Genomic DNA, 27381 nt, shown 5'->3' on the forward strand with positions numbered 1-27381 from the left:
GAGAATCCTGAACCTTCACACAGAATGGCTGCCAATACAGCTCTCTTACTGAGCCATCCTCGGTATAGAGTCATCACAAATTCCATAATAACTGAGTCGCTTCTCGATTTTCTCTTTCCATTAATAGCACTTACGACGTCAGACTATTCTGCACTGACTGTACAACACAGCTTGTGTGCGAGAAATAGTTGTGAACAAGAGAAGGATAGATAGCACGCCAAGCATTAAACAACGAAAATCTCAAAAACTAATCATATTGCACAGTTTTAAGTAGAATTCTAGTCCAATTAAAAAAAAATTAAAATGATGTATCACATCCGTTTGAAATACATAATACGTAAATGAACTAACAGCTACACAGAAACAGACTACACAATCCCTCATTAAATGCTGCCGTCAGACGGTTCTCTATATTTTTTTAGTTAACAATAATTTGCTTTTGGCTTACATACTTTTCACATCGTATCAATAATCTGGTTATGACTAGTCTTGTTTTTCTTGCAGGAATAATGCTTTATGCAGGTTCAATAATGATAGTAATGGTTTCTTTTCTTTCTTTTTCAGAATCATCCAGATCTGTTATCGCGAGGTGTGTAGGAAAAATTAAGAAGATTTAAGAACCATCTCCCATACAAATGTGCTTTTGTGCGTACTTCATCGTTTGGATAAATAGGCTAAGAAGTCAACGAAACGAAACAGAGGACTCCCCTGAATCGAGGTTTAATCAGACGGAAGAGAGGAATACTACTGATAACATCTGTCCCGTTTGTTGGAATCCTGAAGAGTCAGGTGTACACGAACAATGTCAGGCGTACGAGATGCATGCTGTCGTCAGAACTGAGGTCCTGCGAGAGTCTTCACTGTGAACGGTCACCGATCTGAATCGTGAACGGACACCGTTTCACAATACTTCTCGAGAAAGAAAAACAGTGAGTTTCGACTTCAGTAATTCTATTTCTTCTGTAAGTAGCAATATATATTTATACACGTTTATATACACCTGTAACAGTACCCATGGACAACTCTTACAAGATGGCGAGCTCAGACGTGGATTATTACGACACGGAGACCGTCACGGCGGACGATGACAGCTTGACCAATTCCACGACGAACATGTGCGAAATGCCAGGGTCCGCAGCACTGTCGTCGACACCGTTTGTGGCGCTCGTTGTCGTGTTGTACGGCGTCATAATGCTGGGGTCGGTGGTGGGCAACGGGCTCGTCGTGTACACCATCACGGGGAACAGAGCAATGCGCACAGTGACCAACCTGCTGCTGCTGAACCTCGCGCTGGGCGACCTGCTGCTTACGCTCGTGTGCATTCCCTTCGTCGCGCTGCCGGTGCTCATCTTGCAGCACTGGCCCTTCGGCCTGCTGCTGTGTCAGCTAGTCAGCTGCGTCCAGGTACCATCTCTTCCAGCTCCTTTCCAAACTAATTGCTTCCGCATCAGATTAGGGAGTCCAGAAGCGACTGTCCATTCAGGAATTCAAAACTATAGGCACACCAACTTTTCCTCTACTACGTATATTAAGATTTCAAACGTTAAGGTACTTCGTGATATTACTGAGCTGCGAGGACGTAAAGTGTTCTAATAGTCTATCTTGAAATAAAACTACTCCTCCCTTCCTCGGGTTTAATAACAAGCCCAACATTTACAGTAAAAGTTGCTAATTTTAAGTTCATTACAAAGCTTCTATATTCCAGAATCATCGCCACCTTCATTTAAATCTTCTGATAGTTTGCGTACGATACCAGTGCTATTGGTCTTTCATTTTCTGTTTGCAGAATACACAACCGCGAAAAAATGCAACAACCTCCAGAACTGTGTTCAGTGACACCACGGTATAATATGCGCATACGCAGAGGTTGTAGTGTTAGTGATTTATTTTTCACAGTCATCGGCGATCAGATGGCGCTCAGAGGACTGTCCGTGCACCCTCTGTTCTGACTCTGCAGCAGTAACTGTGCTGAGTTTAGATATAAACAGTGTTAGCAACATTCATTCTAGGGTTCAACCATGGCCCACCAACGAGTATGTACACCTATTGGACAGCTTCAGTCAATTGAACGGTATCGCACTGCGTGCCTGCGGAAAGTTGGATGGACATACCGACAGATTGCTACATGTGTTGAGCACAATGTATCAGCGGTGTGTCGCTGCTTTCAACAGAAGTCTATGGAACATTCTCATACCTGCAGACCACGTTTGGACGTCTGCATAGTACAGACACACGTCAAGATCGACGTTGGCCAACCGAACATCATCTACCGACGAAATCTCAGCGAATCAGGGATGATTGGGAAGCTCCTGCTGGCAGCAGGGTTAAGATGACGTGTGCCTTGGGGCAGGCTACTACTGACACCATGACACCGCCAAGCGTGGCTACTCTGGTGTCGTAAAACAGTCAAGTGGAGAGTGGAATGGCGCTCTGTGTTCTTCAGTGATGAGAGTAGTTTCTGCCTGCATGCGAGTAATGGACCTATACGCGTGTAACGTAGAACGGGTGAGATGCCTACTCCAGAGTGCTTTCACCTCCTATCCCAGACTTCATGGTGTTGGAGGCCATTCAGTTACAACTTACGGTCATATCTGGTGTTTCTGCAGGGTAGAGTAGGCAGAGTAGTGTCCGCTACATTGAACAGGCTGCTATCCCCGTTCTACATTTTTTCGACAGGAAGATGGCATGCCTTTTCAGCAGTCCAGTGCACATCCACATATGGCTGCAGCGACGCAACATTCTCTTCGTCGTCCACAACTGCCCTGGCCAGCAAGTACACCAGATCTCTCGACAACTGGACGTTTAAGGGACACATTGAATTGGGAAATTACTCGACCTCAGTTGACACAAAAGACGGAAGATACATGGGACGATCCATCGCTGGGTGCCATTCACAACCTGTCCGCCCCCGCTAGCTGAGTGGTCAGCGCGACAGAATGTCAGTCCTAAGGGCTCGGGTTCGATTCCCCGCTGGGTCGGAGATTTTCTCAGCTCAGGGACTGGGTGTTGTGTGTCCTAATCATCATCATTTCATTCCTATCGACGCGCAAGTCACCGAAGTGGCGTCAAATCGAAAGGCTTGCACCCGTCGAACGGTCTACCCGACGGAAGGCCCTAGTCACAAGACATTTTATTTATTCACAACCTTTATGATGGTCTGAATGCGAAAGTACACGGGCGTGTTGCCGCCAAACAGAGTACACTGCATATTGATACTACTGTCTGGGCATCCTTTTCCGTTATTTGTGTGTTTCATTCGATCTGAATTCCTTAATATATACTCCTACAACGACGAACTACCTTTCACCTCACTTGTCGATACAATCACCTTGTGCTTGAGGGTGTTCCATTTTTTTTTCTGGCAATATAGATGACTGAAAAATGAGCAAGTTTATTACCTTGATATGGTGCCTAAAAGAAGAAATTAGCAAAAATATTGAACAATATCCATGACACATGTCCGTTCACAATATAAGCGCGACCTGGACCCAAAAGTAACGAAACTGCTTGACTTACTGAAGGACATACGTAGTTTATTAATGTGCGACTGTTTTACGACATAAAACTTTGTATTAAGACCGAGGGAAATGTTCTAGAAATCGATTGAAGCACCAGTGGTGGACAAGCAGTTCACTGCACCAACATTCATGCGCTACTCTGAGATTTGTGCGCGTGATTTCACACAAAAAATTATACTAAAACAACGAATTTGTATATAAAATAACAGCAATGCTAAAGCCTTTTACGTATAAAATTGCCTGGTAGTAGACCAGAAAGGTCCACCAAATGCAGGAGATCGATTACAAAACTCTCTAGTCACTGATTCTTGAGTACCGTTCTTCATTTTGGAGCCGTTACCAAATGATTCAATTGGCTCTGAGCACTATGGGACTTAACATCTGAGGTCATCAGTCCCCTAGAACTTAGATCTACTTAAACCTAACTAACCTAAGGACATCACACACAGCCATGGACAAGGCAGGATTCGAACCTGCGACCGTAGCGGTCGCGCGGTTCCAGGCTGAAGCGAGGCCGTTACCATCAAACATATTATTATATGTTGCAGGAAAACACATGGATAAATATGAAAAATCACATGTACATGCAGAGAGAAAATTCATAAAGGAATTATTTAGTTATAATTTTCAGCTTACTTGTGGCCAGTTTTAACAGTTTTAAAGTAATTTATGTTATCTGTGCACCTTCCTTCCTACACTTTTCACTTTATGTATTCTTTTATTTTAAAATATTTTAGTATTTTATTGCTACATTAGAATAATAGCTTTTACACTCTTTTTTTTAACTCATATTTAGGCTGTCTTATTCAAAGTATTTCACCAGCTATACCCCTTGTCAGTTTTTCCCTGGTACGTGAAACTCGATTAACGAGATGAATTAATACATAAGAAAATTCAGTGTTTGTTTCTGCTCATAGATCTGAAACTGTTATTCTAAGCAACGGTACAAGAGTTTCTTCGCTCTTCAACCTATAAATGTTATAATTAAATTTTGATTGTGTCTCATTTGTTTTTCATACATTGTACAGCTTATTTCTCTGGTTTACTATTGTTTTCATTTACTTTTCTGTTCTTTACATTTACCTTTCTGTTCATGTGACTCTAACGACAGTTGTCTGATGGTATGGGAAATATTTATTCTGATTAGGAACTATTTTGACAAAAGAGAGCTGCCGGTACGGAGATCCTGGGTTCTACTCCAGTGACAGCCTCGGAATTTTCTATGGTGGGGTGGTGTAATTAGATAGACTAATTGTCGTATAACTTTGTCTACTGGGAAATAACCTAGGGGTTAAGCGATCTTAAACGGAAATTCTGTCTTTATTTGAATCCATTGCGAACCTTTTCATAGTGAAAAGTGAGCGTTCTTCTATAAGTCTAACACTTTTAGTACACCTGACTGATGAGAGCCTGCGTAATATAGTGTTGTGTTTGTGTTCTTAGTGGTGGTGGTGGTGGTGACGTTGGTAACAGTGGTGAGAATAAACGAGGTAGAGGGTGAAAACTGTTATCTGCACAATGGGTATACCTCTCGATCTCAACGACGTCGTCCGACGGACGGGTCTTCGTCAGCGGTGTTTCCTCTCTCCATGAGCGTAACGGCGAGCTTTGTAATTTAACACAGGACACTTGCGCGGAATTTGGCAATGACGAACTTTACGTTACTGCCTCTACTCTCTACATCGGCCAAATATTGGCGGTGAAATTTCCTTCTGCCACCATTATTTGAAGTCACTATCTCTGAGTTGTACACCAGCGTAAAAAATGCGTTAGTGGCCTTGGTTTCGGATTCGGGAAATTTTAATACGATCTTTCTCAGTAACCCGAATAGTGAAGCTACTTGCACTAACAATCAGCTACACTCACTTGAAAACAGAGTAACTGCCGTCAAACTGAGAGATTCTAAATTGTCTTACTTAAATTCTCACTACATTTACTTGTTTGTGAATCTTCTGCCCACCAACTGTTATGTGGTTGTGTCACTAAAAAACGTTCCTAATAGATGTTCTAGTTGTATGACAGTTGTAATAGCTACCAAACATAGGTTAGCGATGGTGCAATTCATCAAAAATCGGCTCTTTACTCTCATTTACGCGCATTGTATTTCATGTTGTTCCTACATTCCTACATACACACGATTTACGTTTTCCGTGATTTTCCCTAATCGCTTCGTGCGAATCCGGGGATGGTTCCTTTGAAATGGCACAGCTGATTTCCTTACCCATCCTTGACACCGTCCGAGCTTGTGCTCCGACTGTAATGACATCGATGTTGACGGGACGTTAAACCCAATCTCCCTTCCTTCCTAATTTAGTTAAGACACTGGCAGAAGGTTCATCCAACCCCTTTCTCACTAGTTCTTTACCGTTCCACTCTCGAACAGCGCTCGGGAAAAGGGAACACTGAATTGTCTTTGTGCGAGCTCAGTTTTCTCTTATTCTATTGCAATGGTTATTTATGCCTGTTTGTAAGTGTCACTGTTGGAGGAGAAAGCTGGAGACTGAAATTTCGTGAAGAGATCTCAGCACATCATAAAACGCCTTTGTTTTAATAATTTACACTCCAACTCGCGTATCACATTCACGACAAATTCCTCTATTTCATGACAGTACAAAACAAGCTGCCCTGCTTTGAACTTTTTCGATGTCCTCTGTCAATCCTATCCTACTAAAAGCGTAGTGGAGGCAGTCTCTTTGCCGGCCACTGTGGCCGAGCGGTTCTAGGCGCTTCGGTCCGGAACCACGCTGCTGCTACGGTCGCAGGTTCGAATCCTGCCTCGGGCATGGATGTGTGTGATGTTCTTAGGTTAGTCAGGTTCAAGTACTTCTATGTCTATGGGACTGATGACCTCAGATGTTAAGTCTCATAGTGCTTAGAGCTATTTGAACCATTTTAAGAGTCTCATTAGTGGATTTGTTGCATTTCCTAAACGTTATCCAGTTATTTGACGGTGTCGTCTGTAAACAGCTTCTAAGTGCCAGGGACTTAACTACTACTCGTATATGTACTTCCATACTAAATGTTTGGTCGACGCAGCCCCATGGAGCACCATCCAATATTTATCAACCGTTGTAGAGATATTCATCAAACTACGTGTATTAAATGATTAAACTGTCATTCCATTCGTAGCTGATAACCCATCAACATCATCAGTATGAGATGTGAGTCCCACGCACACCAATACACTCTCGCATTTGTTGTGGCATAGAATAAACAGCCCTCAAAAGTCATATTGAGAAATTTCTTGTCATGCCTAATCCGGATATTGTGTGATTTAATGAAGACTTTTGGCTGATGACTGGTGTGAGAGCATTCGTTTTCTGAACGAATCTGAGACATGTTCTATGGGTGACGGTTCAGGGAACTGGGCAGGGCAGTGAAGGATCGTTACAATCAAATGGAACTATATGGTTCCAGAGACCTTTCAACTTTCAGACATCTATAAACATCTATCAGTCTCAAACAATCCCGGCCGTGGGACAAATTTTCATTCGTTGCTTCAGTCTGCTTATATACATCATAGATCTTTACAGTCTTCAAGGCAGAAGCTTTTAGCAGTCTTGACACAAACCGGTGATAACTCAGTCTCCTTTTAAAAATTACCAAATCAGTGGTGTAGTCATACCCAAAAGCTCCCCAAACCATGATTCCAGGAGTTGAAAATATATGGGTCTCGAGAATCTCTGCTTCTTGTACCCTTTCCCATGGCGTTTAAGAGGACTTCAGCGTCGATCTGACGGCCTCAAAACAGAAGTGAGTCTCATCGGCGAAACCCACAGAATAATACTCGATGTTCCAGTAGACGCCGACTGTATATTGTGCAAAGTCTCTGCCGTCTGTGGAATATTGGTAGCGTTAAATGGCACATTAAAATTTTATATCTCAACCCGGCTTCCCGTAATCTCTTCCCGATGGTTTGTAGTGTCCTCTGCCCGGATTTCGGCTATTGCTGTCCGTCTATACCTCACAGTCCTTCGAACAGTGATAAGATCTTCTAATGGTGTAGTTCTTTTGGAAGGAGACATACATACTTCTCTTGTCACATCGTTGTCCTGATGCCATTTCATCACCACTCATTCTGCAGTCACTGTATTAAAACAAGCTATCTGTGCGATCCGTTGGTATGATGCTATCACGTCCATCGTGTTATTGATTCTACCTACTTCAAAATCCGAAAGATAGCGTTAAGCTCTACTCACGTTCGTGCTCATCCTCATGATCATGCTCTGCGCTTGCTATATACCCGTCTCCAACTGAAAATTTCCAGTAATGTTAGACACACCCAACAGCCATCAAACATCAGGCCGTTGTTAATCTATAGGAAAGGCTTTTTTTCTCTAGTGAAAGCACGTTCTTGTAAGGATTACATTTTAATGGCCATATTCCAATCCAAAGGTTTATACCAGGTGGTCATAATTAAAGTTCAGCTATTCAGAGAGGTCCAGTGTGCGCTGTAATTATGGTATGACAGCAAAGCTTGGTAGATATGCTAATGCTGAACCGTATTACGGTGGGAAAAAATTAGTTCCAATTTTGGCCATTTGGTGCAAATAAGGCGTCGTACAGCATCTCATCGACGTCTCCAGTGCTCATATTGAACAATTTTTTTAAGAGGTGGTTAATAATAAATTTAACATTATGTCTTTCTCACTTGTTTGACCTTTTTTGGTCACGTCCCATTCCTATTTCATTACATATGGAAAAAGTCCTGTGCGTCTTTCTTGCATTCACAGTACTAGATTTGCAACTGGTGGTCAAACTTGCAACTAATTTCAACCCAGTGTAAATCGGTTCCTCAATAGTGCATTAGAATATCTACCTAGTTTCACTGCCATATTTGAAGTACAGCCGTCTGGTAAATACTGTATTATCAGTATGGTAGCGTTTAGTCAAGGTTTTCATAGTATAACATTTTGAATTTCTGTCAGTATGTGTAACCACGATGCACACATAATCTACTGCACAAATAATTAAGGTACAGAGGGACGCAACATAATTAAATGAGGTCCTGGGCCCAGCTACTGGTCGTATCTTTACATGTCGTGTTAACTCGCCTAATCTGTGGGTGCCGGTACTTACAGGTGGCAGTCCATAAAGTTTTTATTACGACCCTGAAAAAATAAAGTTACATGATCAAAGAAGTGATCATTATAATTTTATAGCTGCCTCACGCATGTACTTCACTTTATCAGTCTACCGCTCCATTTTTATTACTTTTTATTGATTACAGGTTTCGACAGACCTGTGATGTCAACATTGATCTTGTAACATTTTAACAGAATGATAGAATCTGGAGAAACGAATTAAAATATGTGCCGCAGCCGGGACTTTAACGCAGGTCTCCCTCTCACTAGGTAGATGGGCTAACCACTACAACATCGAAGCAATATGGTTAACACAAAGTGATGTTGCGTCATTTGACAGTAAAAGGTACCAAGGGCCATCAGTAAGTCAAACATAAAATATTACAAATATAAAACACAAATCATATTGTACTGATGTTCTACCACACTCGTTCACGTAACTTTACAATAGCAACTGAACTAGCGTGCTATTCAGGTTTGCAAAGATCATTAACTTGTGTTAATATGTTACAAGATCCGGTGATGACAGCACAGATCTGTCGAAACCATTGATCAATAAAGAGATTTACAGGTAATTTTGGCAAGCCTGATTTTTTAAGAATAATATAACAATTCAGATCGCCCTCCAACAGTTGACACAATGTCAAACGTATACAGGGTGAATGACACAAACCATACACCGCAAATGTTACGGAAATGGGAAATGCTATTGATGTGCGATTTTCACAGAATGTATTGGTAGTCATGGGCTCATATTGTTAGCCAATCAGCAAATTGTTATAATCCTTAGAACCAGTATTTTTGTACAAACATACACTTTTTTAAATGGAACAATGCCTACTGGCATTAACAGACCAAAATTAGGGTAAATTAGAACGTAAGTGGTGTTCGTTGCAGGATTCTAGTGAGAGTCGTTTACGAGATATCATATTTTGAAAAGTTCCCACACACTAGATAACAACACAAATGCATACGCAAGTTATGTGGATTCTGACCAGTAACAACACAACTGACCATCACAGGATGTGTCCATAATGACCATCGGCAGCGGCAGTACACACTCCGTGTCTGGTATGGAACGATTGCTGCACATGTGCTAGCATTTCACCGAAGACGTCAGAACAGGCTGCACAAATACGTCCTTGCATATCATTTGGTGTAGTTGGAATGTCCTTGTAGACAGCGTCTTTCAGCTTCACCACAGAAATAAGTCTACAAGAGTGAAATTCGGGAAACGGGCCAGCCAAGGTACAGGCTGTCTACATCTACATGATTACTCTGGAATTCACATTTAAGTGCTTGGCAGAGGGTTCATCGAACCACAATCATACTATCTCTCTACCATTCCACTCCCGAAAAGCGCGGGAAGAACAAACACCTAAACCTTTCTATTTGAGCTCTGATTTATTTTATTTTGATGATCATTCCTACCTATGTAGTTTGGGCTCAACAAAATATTTTCGCATTCGGAAGAGAAAGTTGGTGACTGAAATTTCGTAAATAGATATCGCTGCGACGAAAAACGTCACGTATCATATCTGCCACACTCTCTCCCCTATTACGAGATGATACAAAACGAGCTGCCCTTTTTTGCACCCTTTCGATGTCCTCCGTCAATCCCACCTGATGAGGATCCCACACCGCGCAGCAATATTCTAACAGAGGACGAACGAGTGTAATGTAAGCTGTCTCTTTAGTGGACTTGTTGCATCTTCTAAGTGTCCTGCCAATGAAACGCAACCTTTGGCTCGCCTTCCCCACAATATTATCTATGTGGTCTTTCCAACTGAAGTTGTTCGTAATTTTAACACCGAGGTACTTAGTTGAATTGACAGCCTTGAGAATTGTACTATTTATCGAATAATCGAATTCCAACGGATTTCTTTTGGAACTCATGTGGATTACCTCACACTTTTCGTTACTTAGCGTCAAATGCCACCTGCCACACCATACAGCAATCTTTTCTAAATCGCTTTGCAAACTGATACTGGTCTTCGGATGACCTTACTAGACGGTAAATTACAGCATCATCTGCGAACAACCTAAGAGAACTGCTCAGATTTATCACCCAGGTCATTTATATAGATCAGGAACAGCATAGGTCCCAGGACGCTTCCCTGGGGAACATCTGATATCACTTCAATTTTACTCGACGATTTGCCGTCCATTACTACGAACTGCGACCTTCCTGACAGGAAATCACGAAACCAGTCGCACAACTGAGACGATACCCCATAGGCCCGCAGCTGGATTAGAAGTCGCTTGTGAGGAACGGTGTCAAAAGCTTTCCGGAAATCTAGAAATGCGGAATCAGCTTGAGATCCCCTGTCGATAGCAGCCATTACTTCGTGCGAATAAAGAGCTAGCTGTGTTGCACAAGAACGATGTTTTCTGAAACCATGCTGATTGCGTATCAATAGATCGTTCCCTTCAAGGTGATTCATAATGTTTGAATACAGTATATGCTCCAAAACCCTACTGCAAACCGACGTCAATGATATAGGTCTGTAGTACGTCCAATCCAACGGTTTGGAAACAATTTCTGAAGACATGTTGTAGTACTTCGTGCACTGTGGGCTTGGCAGCCATCTTTGTGTCTAGAGGAACGTCTTCTAACATGCTTGGAAGACGGTCTGTTAGGAGGCTGCGATACATGCGCGTGTTCCGTCTTGTCTATGAAAAACTAGCCTATGAGCTAACGGTTCACTATCCCACCCCACATGTTTACAGTCCATGGACGCTGGCATTCTACCTGACGAAGCTAGCTGGGATTGTCAACAGACCAGTTGTGCATGTTTCGGCGGTTTTCCCGGCTGTGGTTGGTAGATATGGCTTCATCACTCAAAAAGATATTTATTTATTTACCGATACCTGTGTAGTTACTAGACCATTTTTGTAATTTCTTGAGTGTTCGAGTGCCTGCTAGGTATAACCTTTTATTTTAATAACAGTGTAGCATACTGTACAGTTGTTGCTATCGACCCTTATATCGACCCTTAGATCGTACAGGCTTTTGTTTGTTTTGGTTAGTATAGCTCAGTGTCGTTTAGACCATTAGTGAGAGAGCACTTCGAATTCCTGCTGCTAATAAAGTGAGTACACTGTTTGTTTTTTGTATATTTTTATGAGCTTCAAACGGGAGCGACTCCAGTAATGGATAGGAACTGTGATTGCTGTGTACAGATGCGAGCTGAGGTGGTGATCCTTCGCTCACAGTTCCAGGCTGCATTCGCTTCTGCCACACAGCTTGAGGCTGCTGCCAAGGGGCATCACTGTGGGGATCGGACCCAGGGATGCGAGAGACGTCGAGCACGTCCCCCGTGTCCCGTGTCCCCTGTTCGGTCCGCTGCTGTGGCCGCCCAGGGTACTGCCTGCACTGAGGTTGACCCCTCACCCGTGGTCGAGTGGGTGATCATTCCAAAGTCTGGCAGGCAGCGAAAAACTTTCCGAGGGGCCGATCGTAGGGCCTCCCCAGTTCATTTGACGAACAGGTTACAGGCGTTATCTGTGGCTGACGCTGTCCCTGAGCCAGATGCAGTCGTCCACCCTGTTCAAGAGAAAGCTTCTCAGCCCACAAAGTCTGGGCGTTCACAGACGGTTGGTTTGCTGGTAGTTGGGAGCTCCAACGTTAGGCGCGTAATGGGGTCCCTTAGGAACATGGCTGCAAACGAGGGGAAGGAAGCCATTGTGCACTCCGTGTGCATACCGGGGGGAGTCATTCCGGATGTGGTCCTTTGCTGCAGAGCCGAGTGGAGGGTCTGAATCAGAGGCTCAGATGGTTCTGTGACCGTGTAGGCTGAGGGCCTCAGGGAACCATAGAAAGGGCGTCCGTCGAAAAAGGGGCACGTAAAACACAGTAAGTTAGTTGTAGAAACGATCGGTATTGTAGTTGTAAATTGTCGTAGCTGTGTTGGGAAAGAACCAGTGCTCCAATCCCTAATAGAAAGCACTGAAGCTCAGATAGTTATAGGTACAGAAAGCTGGCTAAAGCCGGAAGTAAGTTCAAAGGGGGGTTCAAAGGGCCCTAAGCACTGTGGGACTAAGTCCCCTAGACTTAGAACTACTTAAACCTAACTAACCTAAGGACATCACACACATCCATGCCCAAGGCTAGATTCGAACCTGCGTCCATAGCAGCAGCGCGGTTCTGGACTGAAGCGCCTAGAACCGCTTGGTGACAGTGGCCGGAGGAAGTAAGTTCAGCAGAAATTTTTTCAGTGTTCAGAAAGGATAGATTAAATACAATTGGTGGTGGAGTATTTATTGCTGTCAGAAGTAGTTCTGGTGAAATAGAAGTAGATAGTTCTTGCGAAATAGTATGGGTTGACTTTATACTTGACAATCAGATTAAACTATTAATTGGGTCGTTTTACCGGCCGCCCGACTCAGAAGATATAGTTGCTGTACAGTTCAAAGAAAACTTGAGTCTCGTTGCAAATAGGTATCCCATTCATACAATTATAGTCGGTGATGACTTTAATCTGCCCTCGATATGCTGAAAAAATTATACGTTTAAAGACGGCGGCAGGCATAAAATGTCATCCGAAATTGTACTGTATGCATTCTCAGAAAATTATTTTGAACAATTAGTCCATGAGCCCACTCGAAACATAAATGTTTGCGAAAGCATACTTGACCTCTTAGCAACAATTAATCCTGGACAAATAGTGAGTATCGTGACGAATACAGGGATTAGCGACCACAAGGCAGTAGCTGCTAGGCTGAATACCGTAACTCCTACAACCATCAAAAACAACGCAAAGTATATCTATTTAAAAAAAGCTGATAAAAATGCTCTTAACACCGTTTTAAGAGACAGTCTGCACTCCTTCCGATCTGATCATGTGAGCATAGAAAAGTTGTGGAATGATTTCATAAAGATAGTATCGACAGCAATTGGGAGATATATACCACATAAATCAATAAGTGATGGTACTGACCCCCCATGGTATACAAAACGGGTCAGATCGCTGTTAAAGAAGCAGCGGAAAAAGCATGCCAAATTTAAAAGATCGCAAAATCCCGAAGACTGGCAAAGTATTGCAGCAGTTCGAAATATAGCGCGTACTTCAATACGAGATCCCTTCAATAATTTCCACAACGAAACTCTGCCTCGAAATCGGGCAGAAAGCCCAAACAGATTCTGGTCATACGTAAAGCACACCAGTGGCAATCAATATCTCCACTGCGCAATAACAACGGTGAAGTCACTGATGACAGTGCCTCTAAAGCAGAATTATTAAACACGATTTTCCAAAACTCCTTCACCAAAGAAGAAGTAAATATTTGTGAATTCCAATCAAGAATAACTGCTACAATGAGAAACATATAAATAGATATCCTCGGTGTTGCAAAGCAGCTTAAATTACTTAACAAAAGCAAGGCTTCCTGTCCATATCGTATACCAGTCAGGTTTCTCTCAGAGTATGCTGATACAATAGCTCCATATTTCGCAATTATATACAACCGCTCGCTCACGGAAAGATCCGTATCTAAAGACTGGAAAATTGCTCAAGTCACACCTATACCCAAAAAGGGAAGTAGGAATAATCCGTCGAATTGCAGGTCCGTATCACTAACGTCGATTTCCAGTAGCGTTGGGTTGATTTGGGAGGAAGAGACCAAACTGCGAGGTAATCGGTCTCATCAGATTAGGGAAGGATGGGGAAGGAAGTCGGCCGTGTCCTTTTAAAGGAACCATGCCGGCATTTACCTGAAGCGATTTAGGGAAATCACGGAAAACCTAAATCAGGATAGCCGGACGCGGGACTGAACCGTCGTCCTCCCGAACGCGAGTCCAGTGTGCTAACCACTGCGCCACCTCGCTCGGTGATTTGTAGTAGGATTTTGGAACATATACTGTATTCGAACATTATGAAGTACCTCGACGAAAACGATTTATTGACACGAAGTCAGCACTGATTCAGAAAATATCGTTCTTGTGAAACACAACTAGCCGTTTATACTCATGAAGTAATGGGTCCTATCGACAGGGGATGTCAAATTGATTCCATATTTTTACATTTCCAGAAGGCTTTCGACACCGTTCCTCACAAGCATCTTCTAACCAAACTGCGTGCCTATGGAATATCGCCTCAGTTGTGCGACTGGATCGTGATTTCCTATCATAAAGGTCACAGTTCGTAGTAATAGACGGAAAGTCGTAGAGTAAAACAGAAATAATATCCGGCGTTCCCCAAGGAAGCGTTATAGGCCCTCTATTGTTCCTGATCTACATTAACGACATAGGAGACAATCTCAGTAGCCGTCTTAGATTGTTTGAAGATGATGCTGTCATTTACTGTCTTGTAAAGTCATCAGAGGGCCAAAACGAATTGCAAAATGATTTACATAAGTTATCTGTATGGTGCGAAAAGTGGCAGTTGACTCTGAATAAAGAAAAGTGTGAAGTTACTCCAATGAGTACTAAAAGAAATCCGCTAAATTTAGATTACGCGATAAGTCACACAAATCTGAAGGCTGCAAATTCAACTAAATACTTAGGGATTACAATTACAAATACCCTAAATTGGAACGATCACATAGATAATGTGGGTAGAGCCAACCAAAGACTGCGATTCATTGGCAGAACATTTAGAAGGTGCAATAGGTCTACTAAAGAGACTGCTTACACCACGCTTGTCCACCATATTCTATCGTATTGCTGTGCGGTGTGGGATCCGCGTCAGATGGGACTGACTGATGACATCGAAAAAGTACAAAGAAGGGCAGCTCGCTTTGTATTATCGTGAAGCATGGGACATAGTGCCACAGACATGATACGTGAATTGGAGTAGTTATCATTAAAATAATGGCGTTTTTCGTTGCGAAGGTATCTTCTCATGAAATTTCAATCACCAATTTTCTCCTCCGATTGCGAAAACATTCTGTTGGCGCCCACCTACATAGGGAGAAATTGTCATCACGATAAAATAAGAGAAATCAGGACTCGTACAGAAAAATTTAAATGCTCGTTTTTGCCGCGCGCCGTTCGAGAGTGTGACGGTAGAGAGACAGCTTGAAGGTGGTTCATTGAACCCTCTGCCAGGCACTTTGCTGTTAATAGCAGAGTAATCACCTAGATGAAGATGTGGATACATCTGGATTATCCTGCCATATTGCCTATGTACAGAAGCTAACACGATTCGCATAACCGTTTCCGTGCAGTTCTTGATGGACAAAGATGTAATGGTGATAAACTATGTCTAGGAGAATGTGTAGGACAGCCAACGTGGAGATCAACTGCAACAGCAGCAAGAACATTAATTACCCCGCTTCCGCCGTCAATCGTTTCCTTCTGTTACGTTGTTTTGGTGTTACACTAACACTGGTTGAAGACGCTGATAAATAATTGCCGAGATGGTTGACATCTATTGTTACTACACTCTCCATACATCATGAGCATATCGGGTTTATCTGCACTGGTAAATCCCACCGTGCAATCACGAACTATGGCTTGGACTGTCACACACTAATTGACTAGCAAGTCGCAGTGCACTAAAGGCACACACACGCATACTGCAACCAAACATAACAACATCGTACCTAGCAACTATGCAGGATGAATGACACAAGCAAGTGTCGGAGTGGAAACTTTTCAAAATACGTCTTGTAAACGACTCGCACTAGATTCCTGCAACAAACACCACTGACATTCTAATTTAACCTAAATGGTTCAAATGGCTCTGAGCACTATGGGACTTAACATCTATGGTCATCAGTCCCCTAGAACTTAGAACTACGTAAACCTAACTAACCTAAGGACAGCACACAACACCCAGCCATAATTTAACCTACTTTTAGTTTATGTCAATAAGTAAAGTGTATGTTTGCACAAAAAATATATTTTCTAAGTGTTATTACGGTCTGTTTATTGGCTAACAATACGAGCCCCTGACTACCAATCCGTTCTGCGATAACCGCACATCAATAGCCCTCTCCATTTCCGCAATACTTGCGGCGCAAGTTTCAGGTGATTCACCGTGTGTATGACGGTCTTCGTGGCGCTTTCGTTCAAGTGGTTTGGGAGTAGAGGCACTGGCCCTACAGGTGGAGAGAAGAGACCGCGGTGTTTTCTGCGCAGGGTATCGGCGTGCTGGTGAGCGCGTACACGCTGATCGCAGTGAGCGGGGACCGCTACCGGGCTCTACGCTGGCCACTGCGCGCGCGGCTTGAGGTTCGCGGTGCGCTGCGTTTCATGGTCTGCATCTGGTTGGCCGCCGCCATCACAGCTGCGCCCATCGGCATCACGTCTCAGCTCTCGCAGCCGACCGAGTGGCATCAGACCTGTAGCCGGTTTATGTGCCGCGAGGAGTGGGCCAACGAGAGTCACCGCTACGCCTACACGTAAGTCACTGCGCCTCGCCCGCTTCTTGCACTTTTGTGTAAACGTTACGTCCGGTCGAGAAAAGAGCAAAATGAAGATAGGGAGATAAGATGAACAATAAACATTAATCGATAATCAAACGTAAAATTATGAAACTTTTAAAATCTTTCTGTCAAAATTTATATAACTTTAAAAAATTTTCAATATAGTATCTTGATCGCATTTAACATTAATCTTTTTTTACAAAGTGATGACCAGTTTCAGTAGCTAGTATACTATCTTCAGATCACACGTAGTATTATAAATGCACTTGCAGTGTACAATACAGTTGCATCGTCCATAAGGTTCCCATTTTAGTACCTAAGGTACAATATGCTACGTATAGACACGCTATTTGTGACAGTAGTTGAAACAAAAAGCTTGTATAGCGTCATAAAAAATTTTAAACATTGAAACGTCGATATAATTATTTCCGTTATAGTAGGAACTGCAAGCAGAGATTTACCATGTAAGCTGCACTTGAAGTCAAACGTAAAACATAAAGTATATATACATATAGATAAAAATTTATAAATATAGAAACAAAAAAACACAGTAACAAAAGCCATGGCATACATCCTAATTGCGTGTCGGACCTTCTTTTGCCCGGCATAGTCCAGCAGGTGTGGATTCGACAAGTCCCCTGCAGAAATATTGAGTCATGCTGCATCTATAGTTGTCCATAACTGCAAAAGCGTTGCCTGTGCAGGATTTTGTCCACGAACTGACATCTCGATTATGCCCCGTAAACGTTCGATGGGCGATCTGGATGGCCAAATCATTCGCTCGAATCCTCCAGAATTTTCTTCAACCCAATGGCGAACAATTGTGCTTAGTAACATGATGCATTATCATCCATAAAAGTTCCATACTTGTTTCGGAACGGGAAGTCCATGAATGGTTGTAGATGGTTTCCAACTACCCGAACATCAGCATTTGCAGTCAGTGATTGGTTCTGTTGTACCAGGGTACCCAATCCACTCCATCGAGCCACCACCAGATTTCACAGTGCCTTGTCGACAACTAGGATCCATGGTCGTGCCACACTCGACCCATACCGTCAAGTCTCATCAAATGAAATCGGGACTCATCTGACCAGGCCACGATTTTCCAGTAAAACAAAACTGCTCTGAGCACTATGGGACTTAACTTCTCAGGTCATCAGTCCCCTATAACTTAGAACTACTTAAACCTAACTAACCTAAGGACATCACATACATCCATGTCCGAGGCAGGAATCGAACCTGCGACCGTCGCGGTAGCGCGGTTCCAGACTGTAGCGCCTAGAACCGCTCCGCCAGCCTGGCCGGCTTTTCCAGTCATCTAGGGTCCAACCGATGTGCTCACGAGCCCAGGAGAGGTAATGCAGGTGATGTCGTGCTGTTTAGCAAACGCACTCCCGTCGGTCTTCTGCTACCATAGCCCATTAACGACAAATTTCGCCACACTGTCCAAACGAATACGTCCGTCATACGTCACACATCGATTTCTGCAGTTATTTCACACAGTGCTGCATGTCTGCCAGCACTAACAGCTCTACAGCTCTCGGTCGTTAAGTGAAGGCCGTTGGCCACTGCGTTGTCCGCAGTGACAAATAATGCCTGAATTCTCGGCACGGTCTTGACATTGTGGGTCTCGGAATATGGAATTCCCCAGCGATTTCCGAAACGGAAGTCCTATGCGTCTAGCTCCACGTACCATTCCGCGTTTCAAGTCTTAATTCCGCCGGCCATAATCACAAATGGCTCTGAGCACTATGGGACTCAACTGCTGAGGTCATTAGTCCCCTAGAACTTAGAACTAGTGAAACCTAACTAACCTAAGGACATCACAAACATCCATGCCCGAGGCAGGATTCGAACCTGCGACCGTAGCGGTCTTGCGGTTCCAGACTGCAGCGCCTTTAACCGCACGGCCACTTCGGCCGGCGCCATAATCACATTTGAAGCCTTTTCTCACACGACTACAATATCTTATGTATGTGATGCTTGCAGTTACTGACTGTAACGGAAATAATTGTATGGGCGTTTCAAGGCATAAAAATTTTTACGGTATTCTACAAGCTTTTTGTTTCACTTGTTGTCACAGATAGCTTGGTTGTACTTAGCGCATTTTACTTGATTTAAAATAAAAATATTACGCGCGATGCCGCTATCTTGTACACAGCAGTTGCATTTATAATACTACATATGATCTTACGATGGTGGTGAAGCTACCGTAATTGGTCATCACTTTGTTAAAAAAAATTAATGTTAAATGCAATTGAGACAATATGCAGAAAATTTTTGAACGTTTTAAAATGTTTTATAGAAAGTTTTCAAAACTCTCATAATTTTACATTTTATTAGGTGTTTACGATCGCTTTCTCCTTTTCTGACAATGTCAGATATATTTATTAAATCCCAATCGACATTCAAGTTTGCACTACAAGCCTTGGTGGAGCTACCTGTGCCAGGAAGGAGGATGCCTTCTTTTGAATAGGACTGTGATTTGATATGAGAAGTAGTGCACCAGACATAATATTTTTCAGTCGTGTTTGCACTTTGTTTATGTGCAGAGAGCAGTCTCTTCTTGGATTTATAGTTTAATGACTAAGTGATGCCATTCAAATATAAAGGGTCCCGTCGACATCGAGGCCATTAGAGACGGAGCACAAGCTCGGATTGTGTCAATGACAGGGAAGGAAATTGGCCGTGCACTTTCAAAGGAACCATCCTGGAATTTACTTGGAGCAATTTGGGGAAATCACGGAAAACCTAAATCTGGATGACCGAAGGCAGACTTGAACTATCGTCCTCCCAAATGCGAGTCCAGTATGCTGAGCACTGCGCCACATTGCGCGGTCAAACATAACATAGAGGCTGAGAATGGGGAACCTGAATCCCCCGAGACGACTAACACACTTCTTGGCGAGTTATGAGCCTAATCACTTACTGGTATCGAACTGAGCAAAGAAAAACTTTTTTAAGGTGGCTCTGGTGAAGAAGACACGATTGACAGTACTGTCGAATGCTCTCTATGTAGGCCAGTGTTGTGGATACCGACTGGTCACAGCTGAATAGGTACAGAAGACCCGGTGTCTAGGAGATACTGCACTTAGAGACATGACAGATTCTGGGCAATAACGCCGACATCGTTTCAAGAAAGGTTTGGGTGGCCCGTCACATAATCAATCCATCAACCGCTGTCCATTGCACTACGTGAGGATCCGACGCAAGACCGAGACACAATGCAGCGAAGGCAACTGAGGCTATCAGCTACAATAAGCGGACAGCAAACATCGTGAGTTCTGGGAACATAACTGTAACATCAGAGCGGAAGTGCTGCAATGAGCCCGTGGCTGGCCAACCAAGCAGCTAGAAGAGGAGTGACGCGGGCCAGCATGCACAGGCGCTCCTCTCCGGCAACAACGATGCTCCCACGGAACAAGGGGGTACATTCGCTGCAAGCAGTCGGCCGGCAGATAACATCAGAGGCAGATTCCATCAAAACACTCTCTGCAGCTCCCAAGGAACTGCCATGCTGAGCTCGCTGGCTTGGAGCGTGATAGAAACTGGAAGGCACAATATTTTGTTACTAATGCTCATATTGTCTGTCAATTAGGTATAGTGTATGGTAGTGACGGATTGAAAGAATACTGGTTGTAGGTCAATAATTATGATAGATGAAGTTACATGTGGCAAAGGGTGTGATCTCCATTAACAGTAGAAATAATTATGGTGATGGCTAGTAGTATGGTGTCAGCTGTAACACGAGGGGCATTCAATAAGTAGTGCAACATATTAGTGTTCTCGCCAAAAAATGTGGAATTTGTTACGGGAACGTCGTGGAATAATCCCGCTTCACCCCCTATAATTTCATGAAGTTCCGATAAGTGGCGGCGCCATACGTAGGTTTCAAATGGCGTCTGTAACAGAGGTGTGTTTCAACCAAAGCAGCTGTCATTGAGTTTCTTTTGACTGAAGACCACAGCACTACAAATATCCATAGGTGCTTGCAGAATGTCTACGGAGACTTGTCTGAACAAAAGCACGATGAGTTGTGGGGCGAAGCGTGTGTCATCATCGCAACAAGGTCACGCAAACCTGTTCGATCTCCTGCGAGCCGGCAGGTCGCACACAGCTGTGACTCCTGCAATGTTGGAACATACGAACATTCTCATCCGAGCTGATCAACAGGTGACAATCAAACATCTCGCTGCACAACTGGAAGTCTGTGAAGGTAGTGCTGATACACTTGTCCACCAGTTTGGGTACTGAAAGGTCCCTCGCCGCCTACCGGAAGACAATAAAGAGCAATGAAGTACCATCTGTACGGGATTGCTTGCGCTGGACGTGCCAACTTTTTATCGAACATCGTCATAGGCGGTGAAGCATGGATTCATCACTTCGAACCGGAAATAAAACGGCAATCCATGGAATGGCCCCATATCACCTCTCCTTCGAAGAAAAAGTTCAAAATCGCACTCTCAGCCTGTAGATGCATGGTGACGGTCTTTTGCGATTCTGAAAGGATTATTCTGTTTGATGACCTCCATCATGGTGGAACGATCAACTCTGAAGTGTATTGTGCTACCCCAGGAATTTGAAGAAACGGCTTCATCATGTTCGTCTCCATGAAAATACAAACCAGCTTCTCTTTCTCCATTACAACAAATCTGCGCACCTGAGAGGAACTCACAAAACTTCATTGGACTGCCGGCCGGTGTGGCCGAGCGGTTCTAGGCACTGCAGTTTGGAACCGCGCGACCGCAACGGTCGCAGGTTCGAATCCTCCCTCGGGCATGGATGTGTGTGATGTCCTTAGGTTAGTTAGGTTTAAGTAGTTCTAAGTTCTAGGGGACTGATGACCTCAGATGTTGAGTCCCATAGTTCTCAGAGCCATTTCATTGGACTGTTCTTCCTTATCCACTCTACAGCCCGGATCTCGGGCCTTCCGACTTCCATCTGCTTGGACCCATGAAGGAAGCACTCCACGGGAAGTAGTACGCCGATGATGTGGAGGTTACTGATGCAGAAAGGTGACCAGTGGAGAGGTACCACGCTGGCATACAGGCCTTCCCAGTAATATGGCGTACGGCCGTCGCATTTAACGGAGATTATGTTGAAAAATAGGGTTCTTTAGCTAAAAGAGTGGGGAACAATATAGTTTGTAGGACTCCTGACTAAAACCAACCTGCTATCAGAAGAAAAAAATGTGTTGCATTACTTATTGAACGGACCTCGTAGTATATTTACTATAATTAATTTCCGACATGCAGGATTAAAGTATTAAATGTAGATAGTAGTTTTTTTAGTAATAATTAATATTGTCTGTGTTTAATTATAAATGACAGGTTACAACGTAACAAATAAATAATACATAATTATGCAGTATCACTGTTGCTTAGGTCAGGTTTTCTGTGACGGCAATTATGTAAGTCAAAACGGGCGGCATGTTTGCGTTTCCATCGGACGTCCACTTTACGGTGTTTAATCAGTTTATCAGAGGCATTTTAGAGGGATACTCAAACTGTATCAGTCGATAACTTCGTATTTGCTAACGCGATCAGTACGATGCGAAATCAACAGGCGGCCGCAGCGAGTGGTCAGCGCTCGCCGCGTTGCGCACCTGTTTTCAGTTATGGACGGTCAGCCAGGAATTATTTCACCAGAGCAGTTTCGGTATGGGCTGTTATTATTGGGAGTCAGAAAGCGAAATAAATACTTGCGTACATAGATATATTTTTAGCACTGAGACAAAGTGTCGTATAAAAATATTTCGCAATGAGTAGCCTCAAACATTGCACTTCGTGTTTAAATCACACGCTCTGCGTCGCTAGAGATTCAGAGTTTGACAGCTCTAATGGAATAGATTTTTCTTCTAAAAACTTCCGTTCCCTACAGTGTTACCAAATAGTGTACATTTCCCGATTTAGAATTCTGAGAGAGATATTTGTCAGTCGCCTTGAACAATAACTGTAACAGAATCCGATTGACAAGTTTTGCTGTTAAATAGTAAGCACTATGGGAAGAGGCAACTATGGCGGCAGTGAAATCCTTGTGCTAGACAGGCGTATGGGCCCGCACGTCTTCGTTGATGGGAGTATCAATAGCGCATTTCCTGTGTGATCAGGGGGCTACCATCGTGCGGGTACCTGACGACTCTCCACATGGACAGCGTACCATCCTGGCACTGGGTAACCTTCTCCACAATACCCACAATTCTATAAAAGACAATTTTGAAAGAATTTGAGGCCACAGCCAGAATTGGGCTCTAAAAATTAGTTAAGACAAATAAGTTTTGTAAAATAAGTAAAGTTTGACACGTCATAATCGATGTCCTACAAACAAGCCAGGATGTCAGCAGGGTATCTGTCTTACGGACCCTGTCTGAGAAAAGATATAGACACAGAGTAAGACGGCATCACAGGAACGGAAATAGTACTGAAATGGCTGACGGCCTTATACTCGCGACGCTGATACGCGCAAAAGAATTTTGAGCTGCTCTGTAGTCCCATAACCAGATGGCAGCTGGCTGAATGCAGTAGGTTCCAGTTTCAAGCTGCCTATTGCCGTTATAGTCAAACCACAACACACGACAGAACAAAACTGAAGAGGATAAGTGCGACTAATTAATGTTTCGCTAAATGAACGGCATCTGTGCAACTTGGATAGATTGCAAAGGAATTATTACGTAAACACACTCATTTTTGAAAAACTCAATCACACCGCCACCATCTTATCTATGCCACGGAATTATGCAAGACTGATCGTGGCATCTATGCCGTTGTACTTCAGGAGTCTACATCTATTCAGATTAATCTCTCTCGGAACCACCACCACCTGTCATAATGGTGGGCTTGGTTTGCACAAAACGTGTAAATATTGAATGGTCATATTTTTGAAAAGACTTATAGATTTCTTAGTAACAATAAAGGCAACATAAGAGAAATATCGCTCAACATTCGTCGCCAGTAAATGCGATGCAGGGCGTTCTGTGCCAAGTTCTATTAGAATTTATTATTTGGAGCTTAGCTATACCAATCAAAACATTCTGCAACAGCCGATGTTCCGTATATACTACTATCTCTTCCATGATATTCCAGCACGTTTCTTGCTCGTGAAAAACCCGAATGCCAATTTGGGCCACACGTGAGAGCAATATGGTCAGATTTTGGCATATAAACATATACGTCTTTGAAAAAAAAACACTTGGAAAATGTAATCTGAATAATGATTTGCGATAAATACAGTTTGGTAGGAACCATTGCTTATACATTTTTATGAAAGCAGAGCGCCCCTATTGGGAACTGGACCAGAAAAATCTGTCCCATAATCCGAATACACCTCACACAGTTATCATCAACGTCTACGCCACCAAAGCATACAGCTTACGTTCGGATACCAGTAAGCGTGACCCATTACACAATTACATTCCTGAGGGCAACTATACAATAATACCTTTAAGATTTGCACTTACAGCACTGGAATGCTAGGAACAAAACGGAAAGCGATTATAAACAATTTTCCTAATTATTTAAATGTAGCCGTTGCCGACGACATTGTTCTAGAACAAGTAGCTGAGACCCCTACAGTCCTTGATATCTCAGTCACTTAGAGTCATCAGAAAAATTACTCACTCTTAGGAGGACGTGAGCAGACGCCATTATGAATAGCGCTCCAAAGACTAATCCTCACTTCACTTTGCTTCACAAAGCAGATAAAATACTTAAAGACAGATTGAACTACATGCACTCAATACAAGGAAGCTACACAATCCTTGTACCCTCATATGCTTAATGCACGAGGATGGGAAGCTTTATGTTGGGAAAGCATCATCCAGTGACCACCACGCGAGTATTTATCGATGGCAGCCAAGAAATTAAATTATTTTATGATTTTTATTTTTGCGAGGTGTAAACCAGAAGCGATGCTCTATTAACCGTTGTTCTATCTGATACTCATTCTATTATTTCTACCTCCGCTATAGAATTTCATATCCAAATTTCTTTCGTAGTCAGAGTAGGTGGTACATCGTTTTGTCTTTAACTTCCAAGAGGACTTTATTTTACCAGAAGTATTTCTGTTCAACAAGTTTTTCGAATATTTCAATATTAAGAAAATCCTTAGTGTAGGGGAATTTCATCAGGTTTAAACATCAGTGGGAAAATTTTTAGAGAAAAACATACCCTTAGCTTCAATTAACGTCGAAGAAGGCGATTGCGGTATGTGTGATTCTGGGCTGAAGGGGTGTAAGTACCCCCAAATAAAGAAAAATTAAAGAAAAAGGTTCAGGCGGTGTCTTGTGACAAGTAGGAAATACGGGGGCGGGGTATGGTCTGTACCAATTTTCAGCGGTCTCTACATATTCATTATACTGCACGTTCACAATATCCGAACGGTTTGCACTGACATATTTGGTGTCATTACATTAACAGTGACTTCACCCCAATCGAACTATCCAATATTTCAGCAAAATTAATTCATAACATCACTTATTTGGTAGTTTTAGTGTTGACAATCCCATCATACGTCTTGAAAATACCTCTCTGACAATTTTCTTGACCAAAACTATTCACGCTGTGGCCACATCATTGTATACAACATTCATCTACTGAGTGGCCGTGAGTGTTCCTCTCTCAGTGAGTGAAAGGTCAGCCTTAAGTTTAGTCGAACGGAGAATTATCAATCATACTTTTCGCAACATTTGGTGACAAGAATAACGTGACATAGGGTAATGGAATTAACAGTCAAACTCTTCACAGCCTAAAACTCAGACTATTAAGAAACAAGTTAAGCGGTAGTACACTGGTGTCCAACAGCGAAGCACACTCAAGAAATGAGAGCATGTTTTTTGAACTGGATGTTGGAAGAACGAGATAAAAGTTAATGAGAAGCCATTTGATAGACAACAGTTTAAAGCACGTAATTAAATAATTTTCAGCAAATTCTGCACTATAACAACGCCATGGATAATAGAGAATATAGTTACTTCCATCTGATATACATTGTTCACAGTGAAATGGCATGATGGCTGTAAGTTAGTTCAAGACCTCTATCCGCTGCTGTCACAACCATTATGGGCACGCATAGTAATGCATCCGAGACCAGATTTGTTGAATTCATTTCCAGAGACTTTGACACGAAAGATGATCCCTTTCGATCGTCCAGATTTAGATTCCCCTAAATTGCTTAACACATAGCGGAACGGTTTCTATGACAATGACTCAGCTATTTTTCTTCCTCGTCTTTCCCCATTTCGAAATTGTACTTCGCCTCTTAAGACAGATCTTGTCTTCCAGAGACCTCAGTGCACAGCAGATGCAGTTGATACCAAAACTTGCGTGATATTCATCCATTTGATGAACGCAGGCACTATTGATCATACAAATACTATGAATACGCCGCGCGGGATTAGCCGAGCGGTCTCGGGCGCTGCAGTCATGGACTGTGCGGCTGATCCCGACGGGGTTCGAGTCCTCCCTCGGGCATGGTTGTGTGTATTTATCCTTAGGATAGTTTAGGTTAAGTAGTGTGTAAGCTTAGGGGCTGATGACCTTAGCAGTTAAGTCCCATAAGATTTCACACACATTTGAACAACTATGAATACACTGTGGTGACAAAAGTGATGATATAATTCCTAATATGGCGTCCGATCTCCTTTTGCCCGGCGTAGTGCAGTAACTCTACTTGACAAGCACTCAACAAGTCTTTGAAAGTCCTCTGCAGAATTACTGAACTATGCTGCCTCTATAGTCGTCCATAAGTGCGTAAGTTTGCCGGTGCAGGATGTTGTGCACGAATTGACCTCTCAATTACGTCCCACAAATGTTCGATGGGTGGTCAGATCATTCGCTCTAATTGTTCACAATGTCCTTCAAACCAGCCGAGAAAAATTGTGACCCAGTGACATGGTGCACTGTCATCCACCGGAACACGAAGTCCATGAATGGCTGCAAATGTTCTCCAAGCCGAACATAACCATTTCCAGCCAATGATCGATTCAGTACCCAGTACGTCCGTGTAAACACAGCCCACACTATTATGAAGCCACCACCAGCTTGCACACTGCCTTATTGACAACTTGGGTCGTTGTCTTCTGTGTCACACTCGAACCCTACCATCAGTTCACACCAATTGAAATCGGGACTCATCTTACCAGGCCACGGTCTTCCAGTTGTCTGTGGTCCAATCGACATGCTCACGAGCCCAGGGGAGGCGGTGCACGCGATGTCGTGCTGTTAGCAAAGGCACTGGCGTCGGTCGTCTGCTGCCATACCCCATCAACACCAAATTTCGTCTAACTGTCCTAACAGATACGCTCGTCGTACGTCGCACATTGATGTCTGCGGTTATTTCATTCAGTGTTGCGTGTCTCTTAGCACTGACAGCTCTACACAAACGCTGCTACTTTCGGTCATTATGTGAAGACC

General features: G+C 43.1%; 1 protein-coding gene across 1 annotated transcript; it reads left to right on the top strand.

Annotated features, from left to right (window-relative positions):
- The first annotated feature begins 1014 nt into the window (after positions 1-1014).
- LOC124722432 (RYamide receptor-like) lies at positions 1015-16952 on the top strand. Its single transcript, XM_047247595.1, has 2 exons — positions 1015-1404; positions 16686-16952. The coding sequence occupies exons 1-2, from the start codon at positions 1015-1017 to the stop codon at positions 16950-16952; spliced, it is 657 nt and encodes a 218-aa protein (XP_047103551.1).
- Positions 16953-27381: the final 10429 nt, after the last annotated feature.

The sequence above is a fragment of the Schistocerca piceifrons genome, chromosome X, assembly GCF_021461385.2.
Source record: "Schistocerca piceifrons isolate TAMUIC-IGC-003096 chromosome X, iqSchPice1.1, whole genome shotgun sequence".
Classification (NCBI taxonomy): Eukaryota; Metazoa; Arthropoda; class Insecta; order Orthoptera; family Acrididae; genus Schistocerca; species Schistocerca piceifrons.